Genomic DNA, 22,883 nt, shown 5'->3' with positions numbered 1-22,883 from the left:
GCGAGGCAGTCATTTGAGAAACCAAGGCTATTGAGTCTGCCAATAAGAATACGGTGATTGACAGAGTCGAAAGCCTTGGCCAGGTCGATGAAAACGGCTGCACAGTACTGTCTTTTATCAATGGCGGTTATGATATCATTTAGTACCTTGAGCGTAGCTGAGATGCACCCGTCACCAGTTCGGAAACCGGATTGCACAGCGGAGAAGGTATGGTGAGATTTGAAGTGGTCAGTGATCTGTTCATTAACTTGGCTTTCAAAGACTTTAGAAAGGCAGGGTAGGATGGATATTGGTCTGTAACAGTTTGGGTCTAGAGTGTCACCCCCTTTGAAGAGGGGGATGACTGAGGCAGCTTTCCAATCTTTAGGGATCTCAGACGAAATGAAAGATAGGTTGAACAGACTGGTAATAGGGGTTGCAACAATGGCGGCAGATAATTTTAGAAAGAGAGGGTCCAGATTGTCTAGCCCAGCTGATTTGTACGGGTCCAGGTTTTGCAGCTCTTTCAGAACATCTGCGATCTGGATTTGGGTGAAGGAGAAGCTGGGGAGGCTTGGGCAAGGAGCTGCGGGGGGTGCGGAGCTGTTGACCAGGGTAGGGGTAGCAAGGAGGAAAGCATGGCCATAGAGAAATGCTTATTGGCAATGAACACCACAACAGCACAAGCGGAGAAAATTGGAATCATTGTGAATGCAGCTGAATAAAATAAAAGTATGCACTTTAAAGACCCAAACTAACCAGAATAGAAAGAGGAGTGGGAGGCCCCGGTGCACAACTGAGCAAGAGGACAAGTACATTAAATAGTACCCGCAAAACACCAGTCTCAACGTCAACTCCGCTGTTCTGTGAAGGGGGTAGTACACAACGTTGTACGAGATCTTCAGTTTCTTGGCAATTTCTCGCCTTCATTTCTCAGAACAAGAATAGACTGACGAGTTTCTGGCCATTTTGAGCATGTAATCGAACCCACAAATGCTGATGCTTCAGATACTCAACTCGTCTAAAGAAGGCCAGTTTATTGTTTCTTTAAATGAGAACAACAGTTTTCAGCTGTGCTAACATAATTGAAAAAAAGTTTTCTAATGATCAATTAGCCTTTTAAAATGATTAACTTGGATGAGCTAACACAACGTTCCATTGGAACACAGGAGTGATGGTTGCTGATAATGGACCTCTGTACAACTATGTAGATATTCCATTAAAAATAAGCCATTGCCAGCTACAACAGTTATTTACAACATTAACAATGTCTACACTGTATTTCTGATCAATTTGATGTTATTTTAACGGACAAAAAACATATTTTTTATTTAAAAAACATGGTAATTTCTAAGTGACCCCAGACTTTTGAACTGTGGTGTATATACATATTGTGGGTTAGGGTTAGGGTTAGGGTTAGGCTATTCTAACCCTAACCCTTTTGAACTGTGGTGTATTTACATATTGTGCATTCAGAAAGAATTCAGACCCATAGTTTTTTCCCACATTTTATTACGTTACTGCCTTATTCTAAAATTGATTAAATCGTTTTCCCCTCATCAACCTACACACAATACCCAATAATGACAAAGCAACAACAGGTTTTTAGAAATGTGTGCAAATTTATAAAAAAAAATGTTAAAAAAAATTGAAATATGACATTTACGTAAGTATTCAGACCCTTTGTATGACACTCAAAATTGAGCTGAGGTGTATCCTATTTTCATTGATCATCTTTGACAGACAGACAGACAGACAGACAGACAGACAGACAGACAGACAGACAGACAGACAGACAGACAGACAGACAGACAGACAGACAGACAGACAGACAGACAGACAGAAAAATAAATAAAATAAACCGTAAAATAGCATTGTATCTGGTGAACACATTTCCTGTGTTGGCTGATTGGTTGGCTATTTGAGCCAGCACAGTGGGCCTTACCATTCTTGGGTAGCTGAATGACTATTACTTCCCTCCAGGCCTGAGGGAACACACTTTCTAGAAGGGTAGATTGAAGATGTGGCAAATAGGAGTGGGAATATCGTCTGCTATTATCCTCATTCATTTTCTATCTAAGATCTTAGACCCTGGTGGCTTGTTATTGTTGATGGAGAAATTATTAACTTTACTTTTATTTATGAGAGGTATTGACATGTTGAATGCACCGAGCTGTCTGTCTAAACTACGGGCACACAGCTTGGACACCCTTGCATACCCCACAAGACATGCCACAAGAGGTCTCTTCACAGTCCCCAAGACCAGAGCTGACTATGGGAGGCACACAGTACTACATAGAGCCATGACTACATGGAACTCTATTCCACAGTACTACATAGAGCCATGACTACATGGAACTCTATTCCACAGTACTACATAGAGCCATGACTACATGGAACTCTATTCCACAGTACTACATAGAACCATGACTACATGGAACTCTATTCCACAGTACTACATAGAGCCATGACTACATGGAACTCTATTCCACAGTACTACATAGAGCCATGACTACATGGAACTCTATTCCACATCAGGTAACTGATGCAGCAGGAGAATCAGATGTAAACACCTTATAGAACAGCGGGGACTGTGAAGCAACACACACACACACACACACACACACACACACACACACACACACACACACACACACACACACACACACACACACACACACACACACACACACACACACACAGACACACACACACAAACACACAGTAGCATATGCACTATGCACACACATATACATGGATTTAGTATTGTAGATATGTGTTAGTGGTGGAGTAGGGGCCTGAATGCACACAATGTGTTGTGAAATCTGTGAATGTATTGTAATGTTTTTAAAATTGTATAAACTGCCCTAATTTTGCTGGACCCCAGGAAGAGTAGCTGCCTTGGCAGCAGCTAATGGGGATTCATAATAAATACAAATACAAAATAGACAACAATAATTGTCTCACCTCTTCCACATTCACACACCTCTTCCACATTCACAGTTAGAAAATGCGTGTCTTTCATAATTTGGTCAGTTATACTTGGATGTGCAGGGTCGGCATTCATTGCTAGCATGTCATGTCTAAATTTGCTAATCTTGCTAAGGAAAAAAATCATTAAAGTAGTTTGGAACTTCAGTGGAACCAACATTTTCCTCAACGAATTCGCTGCAAGACACAGTTTTATTTAGAGCCTTGATGGCATTGATCTCCCTTCCATCGCCAATTACTCAAGCAAACAGCAAAATGACCTTTAAAAAACAGATTTAAAACCAACTCCTGGAACGGAAGGGACACACAAACACACAAACACAACATTTTTGTTGTACTGTTTTTATTTTTTAGCTGCATTGTTTGTATATCATTATATTGGACATTTGTTGGACTGTTCTGATCTATCAGTGTATCAGTGTTTGTTACTTGTCATGGTTTCTGTTTTTGTGGACCCCAGGAAGAGTAGCTGCTGCTTCTGAAAAAGCTAATGGGGATCCAAATAAACATTGACATGTTCACTGTTGCCTTGTTTTATTGGATGTAAGTTCCATCTATACATGTTGGTGTGTACATGCAACCATGCAGACATTTTTATAAGACCATACTGAAGGATCTGTTACAGTCCTTGGTCTTGTCTGACTTCATCACCACTCTGTGTGAGCAGGCTTTTCTGTCCACCACCAGCTCACACTCTGCTGAGAGATCCACCACCTCTGGGATCCTGACATGGAGAGGAAGGGAGAGGGGGAGAGAGGGAGAGGTAGAAGGGAGAGGGAATAGGAGAGGTAGAAGGGAGAGTGGGAGGTCAAAGGGAGAGAGGGAGAGAGAGAGAGGGGATGGAGACAGGGAGAAGGGAGAGGGGGAGAGAGAGTTAGAAGGGAGAGGTAAAATGGAGAGGGGGAAAGAGAGAGTGAGAGAGTGAGAGAGAGAGAGTGAGAGAGTGAGAGAGAGGGAAAGAGAGAGTGAGAGAGGGGAAAAGAGAGAGAGAGAGAGAGAGAGAGAGAGAGAGAGAGAGAGAGAGAGAGAGAGAGAGAGAGGGGCGGAGACAGATCAAGGGTCAAGGGTCAGAGGGAGAGGGAGAGAGAGAGAGGGGAGAAAGAGAGAGATAGAGAGAGGGGATGGATAGAGATTGATGGATTGGGAGGGAAAGGCGGGTGGAGATAGAGGGAGCGGTAGAAGGGAGGAGGGGGAGAAAGAGAGGTGGAGACAGATCAAGCGAGAGAGAAGGAGACGAAGAGAGAAGGGAGAGGGGGAGAGAAGGGAGAGGGGGAGAGAAGGGAGAGAAGGGAGAGGGGGAGAGAAGGGAGAGAAGGAGACGAAGAGAGAAGGGAGAGAAGGAAGAGGGGGAGAGAAGGGAGAGAAGGGGTGGAGACAAATAGAGAGAGAAGGGGAGAAAGAGAGGAGGAGGGGGAGAGGGGGGTCAAATCAGGCTGTTGTTTGCTGGTTTCAATCTCTCAATATAACTAGTGCATCTCTCATAGAGGTGGAGACAGATAGGGTTATACTCATGCTTATAAAACTTATTAGAATTTAATACAGAAATCTGGTGTTACCTGTTGCAGCATCCGATGCCTCGCACGGAGCAGGAACAGTCATAGCAGTCCTTCACCCATGAAGAACCAAACACATGCTGCTTTCCCTCCTTATCCACACACCCTACACACACAGACACACACACACACACACACACACACACACAGACACACAGACACACAGACACACAGACACACACACACACACACACACACACCTGTTTTTGCCAAATTACCAAACGCATACAGCATCACACCCTCCTTATCCTGGTTACAGTGCTAACTTCACTGATTCAAATTGTAATAGTATCGTCGTATAGGACTAGACTCACCCTTTGCTGGAGTCTTGGGGTCTTTGGTCTCCAGCTCCTGGAAGAAGCACTGAGCTCGACACACAACCACCAACATCAGCACACACACTACCACACGGACGAGAGAACCCTGTGACAGACACACGATTGGTTGATTGCAAAGAACACTGAATACTTTTACGCACACCTGCAGGTTAACGCTGGGTTTCTTTATCCTGCGCTAACCTGCGCGAAGTAACATACAAAACATCCCCATTAAAATGTGTCAGTAAACTAGAGATGCCTGCGTCTTAATCCATCAGTTTATGTTAGCTTTCCGCATCTGGTACAGCAGTGTTTGTCAGACCATGAGACATCCTCAAAACGGCCAACAAAACTAATATGAACTCGTCTTGGAAAGGGGAGATTGTCACAAACACGATGGTGTTCTCCGTTTTGACGTCATGAGAGATGTCTGAATGTAACTGGCAATGTTGTTTTTTTAAATGATGGAAGTATGGAGGTAGTTTTGTGCCAACATAAAAAAGGGTGAAATATTATATCCACTCAAAATTTTGGACACACCAACTCATTCAAGGGTTTTTATTTTTTATTTTTTAATACATCTTGTAAAAAATCTAATAATGTGTAAATTTGAGCAAGTTGAGATGACTAAACTGCTTGGAGTGACCCTAGATTGTAAACTGTCATGGTCAAAACACATTGATACAACAGTAGCTAAGATGGGGGAAGTCTGTCCATAATAAAGTGCTGCTCTACCTTCTTAACAACACTATCAACAAGGCAGGTCCTACAGGCTCTAATGTTGTCTCACCTGGACTACTGTTCAGTCGTGTGGTCAGGTGTCACAAAAAAGGACTTAGGAAAATTGCAATTGGCTCAGAACAGGGCAGCACGGCTGGCCCTTGGATGTACACAGAGAGCTAATATTAATAATATGCATGTCAATCTGGCTGAAATTGGAGGAGAGATTGACTTCATAACTACTTTTATTTATGAGCGGTATTGACATGTTGAAAGCACCGAGCTGCCTGTCTAATCTACTGGCACACAGCTTGGACACCCTTGCATACCCCACAAGACATGCCACAAGAGGTCTCTTCACAGTCCCCAAGTCCAGAACAGACTATGGGAGGCGCACAGTACTACATAGAGCCATGACTACATGGAACTCTATTCCACAGTACTACATAGAGCCATGACTACATGGAACTCTATTCCACATCAGGTAACTGATGCAGCAGGAGAATCAGATGTAAACTCCTTATAGAACAGCGGGGACTGTGAAGCAACACACACATTGGCACACACACACACACACACACACACACACACACACACACACACACACACACACACACACGCACACACACTGTAGATATGTGGTAGTGGTGGAGTACCATCCTGGGGGCCACAATGTGTTGTGAAATCTGTGAATGTTTTGTAATATTTTTTAAATGGCATATTCTGCCTTAATTTTACTGGACCCCAGGAAGAGTAGCTGCTGCCAATCTAACTTATCCTCTGCTGCAGAGGACATTCACCGGAAAGGATGATCCAGATTTACCTCTGCTGCAGAGGATAAGTTAGATTGCTGCCCAAATAAATGCTTCATATAGTTCAAGTAAGAGACACATCTCAACATCAACTGTTCAGAAGAGACTGCGTGAATCAGGCCTTCAAGGTCGAATTGCTACAAAGAAACCACTACTAAAGTCCACCAATAAGAAGCGACTGCGTGAATCAGGCCTTCATGGTCGAATTGCTACAAAGAAACCACTACTAAAGTCCACCAATAAGAGGAAGAGCCTTGCTTCGACTTCCAAGAAACACAAGCAATGGACTTTTGACAGACGGAAATGTGTCCTTTGGTCTGATGAGTCCAGATTGGAGATTTTGGGGGTTTGGGTTGCCGTCTCTTTGTGAGACGCAGAGTAGATGAACGGATGATCTCCGCATGTGTGGTTCCCGCCATGAAGCACGGAGGAGGAGGTGTGAGGGTAATTTGCTGGTGACACTGCCTTTGATTTATTTAGAATTCAAGGCACACCTAACCAGCATGGCAGACACAGCATTCTGAAGTGATACTCCATCCCATCTGGTTTGTGCTTAGTGAGACTATTATTTGTTTTTCAACAGGACAACGACCCAACACACCTCCAGGTTGTGTAAGGGCTATTTGACCAAGAGGGAGGGTGATGGAATGCTGCATCAGATGACCTGGCCTCCACAATTACCCAACCTCAACCCAATTGAGATGGTTTGAGATGAGTTGGACCGCAGAGTGAAGGAAAGCACCCAACAAATGCTCAGCATATGTGGGAACTTCTTCAAGACTGCTGGAAAAGCATTTTTCATGAAGCTGGTTGAGAGATTGCCATGAGTGTGCAATGCTGTCATCAAGGCAAAGGGTGGCTAATTTGAAGAATCAAAAATCAAAAATCAATGTTTTGATTTGTTAAACACTTTTTTTGGTTAGTATATGATTCCATATTATTTCATAGTTTGATGTCTTCACTATTATTCTACAATGTAGAAAATATTAAAAATAAAGAACAACCCAGGAATGAGTAGGTTTGTCCAAACTTTTGACTGGTACTGTGGAGAAAGGGCTTCATTGCCAAAATCCCGAATTATCCCTTTAAAACGCTACTGACTGGAGGTTACATTCACTTGCATGTTAAAACACTCCCACAAGAATAAATTAACAGATCATTTGGTCTCGTTGATTATGATACCAGACAGCTGCATCTAGGTTCCCTACTCATGCTTCAAATGAAATATCGACCTATCAGGAGCATTGGAAACCGTAAGGCAGACGAATGTAAAAAATAGTTAAGAGTATAAGAAAAAAGAAGCAGTAGGCACATATGTCAAGATAACATAACTCGTGCTATTTTAAATAACTTTATTAGACTAGCCTACATTTTATAAAAATAAATATAGATTATCTAAATATTACGATTGACTTGATCTAGCGCTCTATCATGGAAATTCAGTGTTTCAGCGCGACAATTAAAAGCAATGTTCTTGCGGTTGCAGAGACTGCAGTCGTACTGCATATGTCGGCTCAATCGGACTTTAAAAAGTTCACCTGATTTTCCGCGAAACTTCGGCCATAAGGATTTAATCCAGTCCTTAGTTACACATTTCAAAAGTGGACAGTCCAGGGATACGTTCTCCCGATCTTGATCAAAAATGACCATATTAGTTTTGAAAACGTTATTTTTGTAGATGGATTACATAAATTGGAAACAAAAAAAACAAGAATTAGCTACTTCCTTAGAAGTACCAGCTGTTGTTGTGCCCCAGCTGTTGGTTACAAAAATACATAGACCGCCGCCCCTCGTCTTACGAGACGCCACTGTTCTGCCGGTACATCGTATAACCAGCCAACTGTATGTTGATGTTGTCGTCGTTCAGCCACGACTCCGTGAAGCATAAGATGTGACAGTTTTTAATGATCAGCTGTGCGAGTGATTTTGGCTCGGTAGTACACTAGCCAATGCTTGTTTCAATAGGCCCTCAGCGTTCACTGACAGACTCAACACAGATTCACACGCAGCGCTCACTCACACACACATCGCTCACATATTTACTTATTAAATACTTATTAATAAACATCTGATACTAAAGTTGAAATAATAAATACAATTCATAACTGGCATCAAATGTATGTTTATAACATTTCACAAGTGATATGTAATAACTTCTAATCCCAAAACAGAGAGGCCCTACTCTAGGGTCCCTACGATGTGGGTACGTACCATGCTGACAGAAGTCTTCTTGTCAAAAGTTGAACTGTCTTATGTCTCCCCGTTCACAGCTTTATATAAGACGTTAATACCCCTCCCAATGTCGTCATATCACACAGTAGTCATAACTGCCCTCCCAATGTATTTACTTAAGTTCGTACACACAGCTGGAGCGCACCTGCTCTCCCCAAAGCTCTATGTGCATAGCGAATTTGCCCATAACTCTTAAATCTATCAATCTCTGAACAACAGGGAACAGTATTTGTTTAAGGCAGTGCTGGAACAGTAAATACGACTCAAATACACAGTCCAGAATGGCCACGTGTCTTCAGTTTTTACTGATGAACTTTGCACAGCTGAGAATGTGTCTGTATTTACAAGAGAGGTAGAAACACATACCTAGCAAACATACACACACGCACGCACGCACACACACACACACACACACACGCACGCGCACGCACACGCACACACACACAAAAACACACACACACGCGCACACACACACACACACACGAGGACTTCTACTTCAATGTATTGTAGGTGAAGGATATATACAGTTGAAGTCGGAAGTTAAATACACTTAGGTCGGAGTCATTAAAACAAACTAGTTTTTCAACCACTCCACACATTTTTTGTTAACAAACTATAGTTTTGGCAAGTCAGTTAGGACATCTACTTTGTGTATGACACAATTAATTTTTTCACCAATTGTTTACAGGCAGATTATTTCACTTATAATTCAATGTATCACAATTCCAGTGGGTCAGAAGTTTACATAAGCTCAGAATCATAAAACACGGGACGAGATGTTAAAAACTGTCCATTGTGCCAATAGATGGAATGCACTCGCATGAGATTTGCCGTGATGTTGACAGAGTGGCATGGGAGGTTTATTTCTTAGACTGGGTTAAGATGTCAATTTTGGGACACATCCTCAGTAGTGTGCCTTCGAATCAGTGGGTGTTTCGGCCTTTAATCACTAAACACCCTCATCCAAATTGGCCAGCTAAAGGGTGATCAAGCCTTAGCTTGTGTCCCATGCCCAATTAAGATGTCCCACGGGACTATGCAAGGCAGGGGCGTCCTCTTCCCTGAGCCAGTCCTACAGCTGACCGCATACCTCATATGCCCTCCTCAAGTTGGAGGGATCTGAATTGGGTTCTCAGGTGGGGGTGGGGGGTCATGAAGTTATAGCCCAGCAAGGGTCCTTCCGTTTGATCCAGATCCACTGGCTGCCTCTTTCAGCTGCTTGAGAAACTGCTCTGACGGTCTGCCGCAGAGCCTGTCCATGGATTCCAAGTTCTTTCAGCAACCTGATGGTGGATGAAGCCACGAATCCTCTGCATCCCACTTCAACTGGCCAGACTTTTGCATTCCAGCCACGCTGAGTTGCGTCTGCTGCCAATTCTGTGTAACGCAGTTTCTTACGCTCGTAGGCCTCTTCAACAGAGTTTTCCCATGGGACTGTGAGCTCTATGATGTACACAGCCTTTCGTGAAGGGGACCAGAGTACCATGTCTGGCCTAAGGTTGGTAGAAGCAATCTCAGGTGGAAAAATGAGTTGCTGGCCAATATCGACAAGCATCTTCCAGTCCCGGGCCATGGCTAGGTGTCCAGTTTCTGGCTTCGTAGGAGGATACTTGGGCCTTTTCTGTCCCTCCCGGATGAATGTTGTTGTTTTGACGGGATTGCTTGTTTTGGAGGTAATGAATTGGTTGCACTCCTCTTGGTCTCAAGTGCTGCAGCCAGGCTCTTGAGGACCTGATTGTGCCTCCAGGTGTAGCGGCCTTGTGAGAGGCTGGTCTTGCAACCTGTCATTATATGCCTGAGAGTCGCTGGAGCTGGGCAGAGGGGGCAGGTCGAGTCCTCGCCATACCATTGATGTAGATTTTTTGGTGATGGAAGCACATCATAAACAGCTCTTATGATGAAGCTGATGTTGCTTGCCTCCATTTGCCAAAGCTCACTCCAGTTGATCTTTCTCCTCTCCAGGCCTTCCCACCACGTCCATTGCCCTTGTTTAGCAAGAGAGACAGCCTTTGCACTTCTTGCAGTCTCCTCCTGTCTGCGCACCTCCTCGACCACCAGCTTCTTCAGATGTTGTTGCCTTATGGAACGTTGGTTTGCTTGCTGCCAAGCCAAAGCCTCCTCTTCCATGCTGGATATTCCCCACAATGTCTTGGTGTTTCAGGGCTGATGTTGCTTGCTGCACAGCCTTGGATGATGTCCATTTCCGTCCAGTTTGTAGGGGAGGTGCAGCCTTGCTAATGGTCTGGTCTTTGGAGTCCTTCAATGTCATCTGAAGTCTTACTTTAGAGCACTTGTACTCCTCCGTTAGACTTGTAAGAGGTAGTTCAAGGACCCCTTTGCCATAGAGGCCGATGTTACTCAAGCATCGTGGGACACCCAGCCATTTCTTCACGTATGAGGTAATGGTTCGCTCCATCTTCTCCACTGTTGTTATTGGGACCTCATAGACGGTGAGTGGCCACATTACCCGGGGGAGAAGTCCAAACTGTAGGCACCAAAGCTTGAGCCTCCCAGGCAGTAGGGTCTTGTTGATGTTCTCAAGACCGTCGGCGATGTCCTGCCTTACTTGCTGCACTTGATCTTTATCCCGGAGGCTTTCGTTGTACCATCTACCCAGGCTCTTGATGGGTTGCTCAGACACCGTTGGTATCGGGTCATCTCCAATGCAGAACCTCACATCTTTAAGCTGTCCCTTGACTATGGAGATGCTTCGAGATTTGCTTGGCTTGATTTTTATCCGGGCCCACTTGATGTTATCCTGCAGTTTCGCAAGTAGCCGCCTGGTGCATGCTGCAGTGGTGGTCAGTGTAGTCATGTCATCCATGTATGCTCGGATAGGTGGGAGACGGAGCCCTTCCTTAGTTCTCTCACCGCCGACCACCCATCTCGATGCCCTGATGATGACTTCCATGGCCATACTGAAGGCCAGAGGAGAAATTGTACAGCCTGCCATTATGCCTACTTCCAAGCGCTGCCATGTTGTTGTGAAGTCAGGTGTTGTGAAACACAATTGCAGGTCTTGGAAATAGGCCTTTACTAGTGTAGTGATGGGTTCTGGTACGTGGAAAATGTTGAAGGATTCCCAGAGGAGTTCATGGGGAACTGAGCCAAAGGCATTGGCCAGGTCGAGGAAGATGACATAGAGGTCTTTCTTGTCCTTCTTAGCTGTTTGGATCTGGTGCCAAATCATACTAGTATGTTCCAGGCAACCAGAGAAACCAGGAATGCCTGCTTTCTGTACAGATGTATCAATGTACTTGTTCCTTTCCAGATAAGTGGACAGCCTCTGTGCTATTATACTGAAAAAGATCTTCCCTTCGACGTTGAGAAGGGAGATTGGTCGGAATTGACTGATGTCTGTCGCATCCTTCTCTTTCGGGATTAGCACACCACCAGCCCTTCGCCATGCCTTTGGTATTATTTCCTTCTGCCACACTATCCTCATGAGCCTCCAAAGAAAGCGTAGAACATCCGGGGCGTTCTTGTAGAGCTTGTATGGTACTCCATTAGGCCCAGGAGCCGAGGCCGCTTTTGCTCTTCGGACAACGTTCTCTACTTCCCTCCATTTTGGAGAGTCAGTGTCCAGATTGAATTCTGGTGGTTGAATAGGTGGGATGTCATGTGGGATGATTATCTGCTCATGCCTTTTCATGTCCTGGTGGACCTCTTCCAGATGTTCTTCCAGTTCAGGCTTTGGAGTTTTTAGGATTCCGCACTTTTCCTTTGCGAAGAGATCTTTGACAAACTTACCATTTTTTTTATAGAACCGTGTTCTTGAGTGTTCCTTCTTCCTACGAAGTTTCCTTAAGTTTTCTGCTCTTCACAAGGTTGCCAGCAGACATTTAATGTCTGCTTGGAGTAGCATGAGACCTTCTCTCTCTGCATCAGAGGCCTTCTTCCACTGCTTCCTCAGCTGCCTTCTCTCTCTGACAAGTATCTCGATCTCCTGCTGTCTCCTAGATTTGGCTGGCGGGGGTGGTGTCTTGCCACTTCTCCTTTCGTTTACTCCAAAGCGCTCTTCTCCGTAGTGGTAGATAATGTCTCCCATCCTTTCAAGCTTTTTCTCTGCTGTTCCTACCTGTTGTTCCAAGATTTTTGTCAGGTCGTTGTTGATTGTTTCCCACTCTCTCTTTTCAACAGCTTTGGGCCACTTCACACTCGGTCTGTGCCCTTTGATCTTTTCCTCTTTTAGAGGTCTCTGTGGTTGGGTGAGTTCATCCACCGACATTTCTGTGCTTGTGTTATCCTCCTCGGTTACAGGGGTGCTGATGCTCTGCGAACTTTGGTTTTCTTCCCTTCGCTGTGCTTCATTCGACTGATTTGACTGGCTGCTTCTTAAGAAGTACTGGTCAATGCTCTCTGCTCTCCCAAGCACCTTTTCCTCCCTTGATGGATCCTTAACCCCCTTGCCGATGTTACTCTCTCCCAACCACAGCTGCACGCCTGAAGTGTGTGTCCTGCTGCTGTTATGGTTGTCTCATGTGCTGTGTTCCTACTCGTAGTCGTTTCCGTTCCTGGGTCCGTAACCGTGTGATCACTACGGAAAGTTCCAGAAAATTACGTCATGGCTTTAGAAGCTTCTGATAGGCTAATTGACATAATTTGAGTCAATTGGAGGTGTACCTGTAGATGTATTTCAAAGCCGACCTTCAAACTCAGTGCCTTTTTACTTGACATCATGGTAAAATCAAAATAAATCAGCCAAGACCTCAGAAAAATAATTGTAGACCTCCACAAGTCTGGTTCATCCTTGGGAGCAATTTCCAAACACCTGACGGTACCAAGTTCATCTGTACAAACAAGAGTACGCAAGTATAAACACCATGGGACCACATAGCCGTCATACCGCTCAGGAAGGAGACACATTCTGTCTCCTAGACATGAACGTACTTTGGTGCGAAAAGTGCAAATCGGTCCCAGAACAACAGCAAAGGACCTTGGGAAGATGCTGGAGGAAACAGGTACAAAAGTATCTATATCCACAGTAAAACAAGTCCTATATCGACATAACCTGAAAGGCCGCTTAGCAAGGAAGAAGCCACTGCTCCAAAACCGCCATAAAAAAGCCAGACTACGGTTTGTAACTGCACATGGGGACAAAGATCATACCAGAGAAATGTCCTCTGGTCTGATGACACAGAAATATAACTCTTTGGCCATGATAACCATCGTTATGTTTGGAGGAAAAAGGTGGAGGCTTGCAAGCCGAAGAACAACATCCCACTTGTTTAGCAGGGGGGTGGCAGAATCATGTTGTGGGGGTGGTTTGCCGCAGGAGTGACTGGTGCACGTCACAAAATAGATGGCATCATGACGTTGGAAAATTATGTGGATATATTGAAGCAACATTTCAAGACATCAGTCAGGAAGTTAAAGCTTGGCCGCAAATGGGTCTTCCAAATTGACAATGACCTCAATCATAATTCCAAAATTGTGGCAAAATGGCCTAAAGTCAATAAAGTCAAGGTATTGGAGTGGCCATCACAAAGCACTGACCTCAATCCTACAGAAAATTTGTGAGCAGAACTGAAAAAGCGTGTGCAAGCAAGGAGGCCTACAAACCTGACTCAGTTACACAAGCTCTGTCAGGAGGGATGGGCCAAAATTCACCCAACTTATTGTGGAAAGCTTGTGGAAGGCTACCCGAAATGTTTGACCCAAGTTAAACAATTGAAAGGCAATGCTACCAAATACTAATTGAGTGTATGTAAACTTTTGACCCACTGGGAATGTGATGAAAGAAATAAAAGCTGAAATAAATCATTCTCTCTACTATTATTCTGACATTTCACATTCTTAAAATAAAGTGGTGATCCTAACTGACCTAAGACATGGAATTTTTACTAGTATTAAATGTCAGCAATTGTGAAATACTGAGTTTAAATGTATTTGGCTAAGTCTTGTGTAAGCTTCCGACTTCAACTGTACACATGATATGAGTAATGTAAGATATGTAAACATTATTAAGTGGCATTGTTTAAAGTGTCTAGTGATCCATTTATTAAAGTGGCCAGTGATTGGGTCTCAGTGTAGGCAGCAGCCTCTCTGAGTTAATGATTGCTTTTTAGCAGTCTGATGACCTTGAGATAGAAGCTGTTTTTCAGTATCTCTGTCCCAGATTTGATGCACCTGTACTGACCTCGCCTTCTCGCATGGTAGCGGTGTGAACAGGCAGTGGTTCGGGTGGTTGTGGTCCTTGATGATCTTTTTGGCCTTCCTGTGACATCGGTACTGTAGGTGTCATGGAGGGCAGGTAGATTGCCCGCAGTGATGCGTTGTGCAGACCGTATCACCCTCTGGAGAGCGTTGAGGTTGAGGGCAGTGCAGTTGCCGTACCAGGCTGTGATACAGCCCGACAGGATGCGATCGATTGTGCATCTGTAAAAGTTTGTCTGGGTTTTGGGTGACAAGACAAATTTCTTCAGCCTCCTGAGGTTGAAGAGGTGCTGTTGCGCCTTCTTCACCACACTGTCTGTGTGCGTGGACCATTTCAGTTTATCTGTGATGTGTAAATCGAGGAACTTAAAACGTTCCACCTTCTCCACTACTGTCCCTTCAATATGGATAGGGGGGTGCTCCCTCTGCTGTTTCATTAAGTCCACGATCATCTCTTATTTTTTGTTGACGTTGACTGAGAGGTTGTTTTCCTGACACTACACTCCAAGTGCCCTCACCTCCTCCCTGTAGGCTGTCTCGTTGTTGTTGGTAATCAAGCCCACTACTGTTGTGTTGTCTGCAAACTTGATGATTGAGTTGGAGGCGTGCATGGCCACGCAGTCATGGGTGAACAGGGAGTACAGGTCGGGGCGGAGCACGTACCCTTGTGGGGCCCCAGTGTCGAGGTTCAGCGAAGTGGATATGTTGTTTCCTACCTTCACCACCTGCGGGCGGCCCGTCAGAAAGTCCAAGACCCAATTGCACAGGGTGGCCGGTAAGATGGAGGTGATATGATCCTTGACTAGTCTCTCAAAGCACTTCATGATGACAGAAGTGAGTACTACAGGGCGGTAGTCATTTAGTTCAGTTATATTTGCCTTCTTGGTCACAGGAACAATGGTGGCCATCTTGAAGCATGTGGGGACAGCAGACTGGGATAGGGAGCGATTTTTTTCAAATCAAATCAAATTTTATTTGTCACATACACATGGTTAGCAGATGTTAATGCGAGTGTAGCGAAATGCTTGTGCTTCTAGTTCCGACAATGCAGTGATAACCAACAAGTAATCTAACTAACAATTCCAAAACGACTGTCTTATACACAGTGTAAGGGGATAAGGAATATGTACATAAGGATATATGAATGAGTGATGGTACAGAGCAGCATACAGTAGATGGTATCGAGTACAGTATATACATATGAGATGAGTGTGTAGACAAAGTAAACAAAAGTGGCATAGTTAAAGTGGCTAGTGACATAAGAATGCAGTCGATGATCTAGAGTACAGTATATACATATGCATATGAGATGAATAGTGTAGGGTAAGTAACATTATATAAGGTAGCATTGTTTAAAGTGGCTAGTGATATATTTACATCATTTCCCATCAATTCCCATTATTAAAGTGGCTGGAGTTGGGTCAGTGTCAATGACAGTGTGTTGGCAGCAGCCACTCAATGTTAGTGATTGCTGTTTAACAGTCTGATGGCCTTGAGATAGAAGCTGTTTTTCAGTCTCTCGGTCCCAGCTTTGATGCACCTGTACTGACCTCGCCTTCTGGATGATAGCGGGGTGAACAGGCAGTGGTTTGGGTGGTTGATGTCCTTGATGATCTTTATGGCCTTCCTGTAACATCGGGTGGTGTAGGTGTCCTGGAGGGCAGGTAGTTTGCCCCGGTGATGCGTTGTGCAGACCTCACTACCCTCTGGAGAGCCTTACGGTTGAGGGCGGAGCAGTTGCCGTACCAGGCGGTGATACAGCCCGCCAGGATGCTCTCGATTGTGCATCTGTAGAAGTTTGTGAGTGCTTTTGGTGACAAGCCGAATTTCTTCAGCCTCCTGAGGTTGAAGAGGCGCTGCTGCGCCTTCTTCACGACGCTGTCAGTGTGAGTGGACCAATTCAGTTTGTCTGTGATGTGTATGCCGAGGAACTTAAAACTTGCTACCCTCTCCACTACTGATCCATCGATGTGGATAGGGGGTGTTCCCTCTGCTGTTTCCTGAAGTCCACAATCATCTCCTTAGTTTTGTTGACGTTGAGTGTGAGGTTATTTTCCTGACACCACACTCCGAGGGCCCTCACCTCCTCCCTGTAGGCCGTCTCGTCGGTGTTGGTAATCAAGCCTACCACTGTTGTGTCGTCCGCAAACTTGATGATTGAGTTGGGCGTGCATGGCCACGCAGTCGTGGGTGAACAGGGAGTACAGGAGAGGGCTCAGAACGCACCTTGTGGGGCCCCGTGTTGAGGATCAGCGGGGAGGAGATGTTGTTGCCTACCCTCACCACCTGTGGGCGGCCCGTCAGGAAGTCCAGTACCCAGTTGCACAGGGCGGGGTCGAGACCCAGGGTCTCGAGCTTGATGACGAGCTTGGAGGGTACTATGGTATTGAATGCCGAGCTGTAGTCGATGAACAGCATTCTCACATAGGTATTCCTCTTGTCCAGGTGGGTTAGGGCAGTGTGCAGTGTGGTTGAGATTGCATCGTCTGTGGACCTATTTGGGCGGTAAGCAAATTGGAGTGGGTCTAGGGTGTCAGGTAGGGTGGAGGTGATATGGTCCTTGACTAGTCTCTCAAAGCACTTCATGATGACGGAAGTGAGTGCTACGGGCGGTAGTCGTTTAGCTCAGTTACCTTAGCTTTCTTGGGAACAGGAACAATGGTGGCCCTCTTGAAGCATGTGGGAACAGCAGACTGGTATAGGGATTGATTGAATATGTCCGTAAACACACCGGCCAGCTGGTCTGCGCATGCTCTGAGGGCGCGGCTGGGGATGCCGTCTGGGCCTGCAGCCTTGCGAGGGTTAACACGTTTAAATGTCTTACTCACCTCGGCTGCAGTGAAGGAGAGACTGCATGTTTTCGTTGCAGGCAGTGTCAGTGGCACTGTATTGTCCTCAAAGCGGGCAAAAAAGTGATTTAGTCTGCCTGGGAGCAAGACATCCTGGTCCGTGACTGGGCTGGGTTTCTTCTTGTAGTCCGTGATTGACTGTAGACCCTGCCACATGCCTCTTGTGTCTGAGCCATTGAATTGAGATTCCACTTTGTCTCTGTACTGACGCTTAGCTTGTTTAATAGCCTTGCGGAGGGAATAGCTGCATTGTTTATATTCGGACATATTACCAGACACCTTGCCCTGATTAAAAGCAGTGGTTCGCGCTTTCAGTTTCACGCGAATGCTGCCATCAATCCACGGTTTCTGGTTTGGGAATGTTTTTATCGTTGCTATGGGAACGACATCTTCGACGCACGTTCTAATGAACTGGCACACCGAATCAGCGTATTCGTCAATATTTCCATCTGACGCAATACGAAACATGTCCCAGTCCACGTGATGGAAGCAGTCTTGGAGTGTGGAGTCAGCTTGGTCTGACCAGCGTTGGACAGACCTCAGCGTGGGAGCCTCTTGTTTAAGTTTCTGCCTGTAGGCAGGGATCAGCAAAATGGAGTCGTGGTCAGCTTTTCCGAAAGGGGCGGGGCAGGGCCTTATATGCGTCGCGGAAGTTAGAGTAACAATGATCCAAGGTTTTACCACCCCTGGTTGCGCAATCGATATGCTGGTAAAATTTAGGGAGTCTTGTTTTCAGATTAGCTTTGTTAAAATCCCCAGCTACAATGAATGCAGCCTCCGGATAAATGGTTTCCAGTTTGCAAAGAGTTAAATAAAGTTCGTTCAGAGCCATCGATGTGTCTGCTTGGGGGGGATATATACGGCTGTGATTATAATCGAGGAGAATTCTCTTGGAAGATAATGCGGTCTACATTTGATTGTGAGGAATTCTAAATCAGGTGAACAGAAGGATTTGAGTTCCTGTATGTTTCCTTCATCACACCATGTCTCGTTAGTCATGAGGCATACGCCCCCGCCACTCTTCTTACCAGAAAGATGTTTGTTTCTGTCGGCGCGATGTGTGGAGAAACCCGTTGGCTGCACCGCCTCGGATTGCGTCTTCCCAGTTAGCCATGTTTCTGTGAAGCAGAGAACGTTGCAGTCTCTGATGTCCCTCTCTGGAATGCTACTCTTGCTCGGATTTCGTCAACCTTGTTGTCAAGAGACTGGACATTGGCAAGAAGAATGCTGGGGAGTGCTGCGCGATGTGCCCTTTTTCGGAGTCTGACCAGAACACAGCCTCGTTTCCCTCTTTTTCGGAGTCGTTTCCTTGGGTCGCTGCATGCGATCCATTCCGTTGTCCTGTTTGTAAGGCAGAACACCGGATCCGCGTCGCGGAAAACATATTCTTGGTCGTACTGATGGTGAGTTGGCGCTGATCTTATATTCAGTAGTTCTTCTCGACTGTATGTAATGAAACCTAAGATGACCTGGGGTACTAATGTAAGAAATAACACGTAAAAAAACAAAAAACTGCATAGTTTCCTAGGAACGCGAAGCGAGGCGGCCATCTCAGTCGGCGCCGGAAGTAGACCGGTTTGAAGATGTCCGTAAACACACCAGCCAGCTGGTCTGCGCATGCTCTGAGGACGCAACTCGGGATGCCGTCTGGGCCAGCAGCCTTTTGAGGGATAACATTCTTAAATGTTTTACCCACGTCGACCAAGGAGAAGGAGAGGAGGGCGGAGTCCTTGTTAGTGGGCCGCGACGGTGGCACTGTATTATCCTTAAAGCGGGCAAAGAAGGTATTTCGTTTGTCTAGAAGTGTGATGCCGGTGTCCATGACATGGCTGGTTTTCTTTTTGTAGTCCATTATTTCCTGTAGACCCTGCCACATACGTCTCGTGTCTGAGCCGGTGAATTTGAATTCTTGGTCGGGTGAGCAGAAGGACTTGAGTTCCTGTATGTTGTTACGATTACACCATGAGTCGTTAATCATGAAGCATACACCCGCCTTCCTCTTCCCAGAGAGGTGTTTATCGCTGTTGGTGCGATGCATGGAGAAGCCCGGTGGCTGAACCGACTCCGACAACATATCCTGAGAGAGTCATGTTTCTGTGAAACAAGGGGATGTTACAATCTCTGATGTCTCTCTGGAAGGCAACCCTTGCTCAAAATTTCATCTACCTTGTTGTCAAGAGACTGGACATTGGCGAGTAGTATACTCGGGAGCGGTGGGCAATGTGCACATCTATTGAGCTTGACCAGGAGGCTGCTCTGTCTGCAACCTTCTGCGGCGCGATTGTTTTGGGTCGGCTTCAGGGATTAGATCCATTGCCCTGGGTGGTGGTCCAAACAGAGGATCCGCTTCTGGAAAGTCGTATTCCTGGTTGTAATGTTGGTAAGTTTACTTTGCTCTTATATCCAATCGTTCTTCCCGTCTGTATGTAATAAGATTTAAGATTTCCTGGGGTAACAATGTAAGAAATAATATACAAAAAACAAAATACTGTATAGTTTCCTAACGCCTTGAAGCAAGGCGACCATCTCTGTTGGCGCCATCTTGTTCAACCATAAAGACGAGAGAGGTTTCCAACCACAAAGACCAGGAAGGTTTCCAACCACAAAGACCAGGGAGCTTTCCAACCACAAAGACCAGGGAACTTTCCAACCACAAAGACCAGAGAGGATTCCAACCACAAAGACCAGAGAGGTTTACAGCCACAAAGACCAGGGAGGTTTCCAACCACAAAGACCAGGTAGCTTTCCAACCACAAAGACCAGGGAGCTTTCCAACCACAAAGACCAGAGAGGATTCCAACCACAAAGACCAGAGAGGTTTACAGCCACAAAGACCAGGGAGGTTTCCAACCACAAAGACCAGGTAGCTTTCCAACCACAAAGACCAGGGAGCTTTCCAACCACAAAGACCAGGGAGGTTTACAGCCACAAAGACCAGGGAGCTTTCCAACCACAAATACCAGGGAGCTTTCCAACCATAAAGATCAGGGAGCCTTCCAACCACAAAGACCAGGAGCTTTCCAACCACAAAGACCAGGGAGCTTTCCAACCACAAAGACCAGGGAGGTTTTCAACCACAAAGACCAGGGAGGTTTTCCAACCACAAAGACCAGGGAGGTTTTCCAACCACAAAGACCAGGGAGGTTTTCCAATGCCTCTCAAAGAAGGGCACCTATTGGTAGAGACAAAAAAAGGCGGACATGGACTATCCCTTTGAGCATGGTGAAGTTATTAATTACACTTGGATGGTGTATCAATAAACCTTACCATCATGGAAGATACAAATACTGCTTAGAAATACTGCTTGTTCAAGGTTAAAATATTTTACATTTCTGGTAAAAAATAGTTATAAATTGCTGAGGTGGTCACTTAAAAAATGTATTTAACTAGGCAAGTCAGTTAAGAACAAATTCTTATTGACAATGACGGCCTACCAGGGAACAGTGGGTTAACTGCCTTGTTCAGGGGCAGAACAACAGATCTTTATCTTGTCAGCTCTGGGATTCAATCCAGCAACCTTTCAGTTACTCGCCCAAAGCTCTAACCACTAGGCTACAGTGGTTCCTCCTGTCAGTAATTTATTTTATGTACCCTAATTACACTGAATACATCTGTTTATCCTACAGATATTGTAAGCAGTAAACATGAGCCGATAAACCAGACTTATACTGTTAGAATGAATGTGGTGATTGACAGAGTCAAAAGCCTTGGCCAGGTCGATGAATACAGCTGCATAGTATTGTCTCTTGTCGATGGAGGTTATGATATCGTTTAGGACCTTGAGCATGGCTGAGGTGCACCCATGACCAGCTCGGAAACCAGATTGCATAGCGGAGAAGGTACGGAGGGATTCAAAATGGTCGGTGATCTGTTTGTTTACTTGGCTTTCGAAGACCTTAGAAAGGCAGGGTAGGATAGATATAGGTCTGCAGCAGTTTGGGTCCGGAGTGTCTTTTTGAAGATTAAAAGAGGAAGCGGGCTGCACAAAGGGGGAGAGGACCGAGAAGAAAACGTGTGTTATGGAGAGTGTGAGAAGCGGAGAATTATCTGTATATTACCCCTTGTGAACTGGTTGCTGGATCCCCCCCTTTCCCACGGTGTGCAAATATCCCTAATAAATTCCCCATTTGCATTCTTGTTGCGCTCCCTGTGTGTGTTTGATTTTTCAACTTGGTGATGTGGAAACCCCACACCCTTGAGCCTGCTACAATACACACAAACTATCTAGGTCAAATAGGGCTCCTGAGTGGCACAGCGGTCTAAGCCACTGCATCTCAGTGCTAGAGGCGTCACTACAGACCCTGGTTCATGACAAACCCTGGCCGTGATTGGGAGTCCCATAGGGCGGAGCACATTTGGCTCAGCATCGTTAGGGTTTGGCCGGGGTAGGACGTCATTGCAAATAAGAATTCTTAACTTCTTGCCTAGTTAAATAAAGGTGACATAAAATAAGGCAGAGGCGTTATGCAGTGAGGTGTTGCTTTCTGGTTTTTTTAAACCAGGTTTGCTGTTCATTTTAGCAATATGAGATGGAACGGAGTCCCATGCAATAATGGCTCTATATAATACTGTACACTTTCTTGAATTTGTTCTGGATTTGGGGACCATGAAAAGAACCCTGCTGGCATGTCTGGTGGGGTAGGTGTTCGTGTCAGAGGTGTGTGTAAGTTGACTATGCAAACAAAGAAGAAGTGATACAGTCAGTCTCTCCTCAACTCTTAGCCAAGAGAGACAAGCCAATTCCAATGAAGAGCAAGACGTGCTGTTCTGGGACAACTGCAGATTAACTAGGTATTTTCTTGCAGCACTGGACCACACAACTGGACACGACTGGACAGATAACACAACTAGAGCCTGCAGGAATTGCTTTTTGGAGTGTGGTGTCAAAAAAGCAGAGTATCTCTTTATTATGGACAGACCTCTCCCCATCTTCACAACCACTGAATCTATATGTTTTGACCATGACAGTTTACAATCTAAGGTAACGCCAAGTAATTTAGTCTCCTCAACTTGTTCAACAGCCACACCATTCATTACCAGATTCACCTGAGGTCTAGAACTTACAGAATGATTTCTGCCAAATACAAGTTCAGTTTTAGAGATTTTCAGGACCTGTTTTTTACTGGCTACCCATTCCAAAACAGACTGTAACTCTTTGTTAAGGGTTTCAGTGACTTCATTAGCTGTGGTTGCTGATGCATATGTATATATATATATATATTTTTTTCTTTCAGAGTTATTTTTTTTAATGCATGAATACAATGGCTCACTGTT

At 45.2% G+C, this 22,883-nt stretch overlaps 1 protein-coding gene across 1 annotated transcript; it reads right to left on the bottom strand.

Moving 5' to 3' along the window:
- Positions 1–3,487: 3,487 nt before the first annotated feature.
- LOC135561251 (beta-microseminoprotein-like) lies at positions 3,488–8,606 on the bottom strand. Its single transcript, XM_065002727.1, has 4 exons — positions 8,584–8,606; positions 4,838–4,946; positions 4,527–4,629; positions 3,488–3,694 (listed from the first exon to the last, which is right to left on the bottom strand). The coding sequence occupies exons 1-4, from the start codon at positions 8,584–8,586 to the stop codon at positions 3,565–3,567; spliced, it is 345 nt and encodes a 114-aa protein (XP_064858799.1). The 5' UTR covers positions 8,587–8,606; the 3' UTR covers positions 3,488–3,564.
- Positions 8,607–22,883: the final 14,277 nt, after the last annotated feature.

The sequence above is a fragment of the Oncorhynchus nerka genome, linkage group LG16 (genome assembly GCF_034236695.1).
Source record: "Oncorhynchus nerka isolate Pitt River linkage group LG16, Oner_Uvic_2.0, whole genome shotgun sequence".
NCBI classification, from domain to species: Eukaryota; Metazoa; Chordata; class Actinopteri; order Salmoniformes; family Salmonidae; genus Oncorhynchus; species Oncorhynchus nerka.
The sequence above is the reverse complement of the archived record's forward strand: the minus strand, read 5'-3'. Positions and strand labels throughout refer to the sequence as shown.

Excerpts from the sequence above, each read along its gene's own strand:
- LOC135561251 (XM_065002727.1), bottom strand. Across the intron at positions 4,630-4,837 it reads CCCCAAGACTCCAGCAAAGG|GGTGTGTGGATAAGGAGGGA; the intron begins GTGAGTCTAGTC and ends CTGTGTGTGTAG. Across the intron at positions 3,695-4,526 it reads GGCATCGGATGCTGCAACAG|GATCCCAGAGGTGGTGGATC; the intron begins GTAACACCAGAT and ends TCTCCATGTCAG.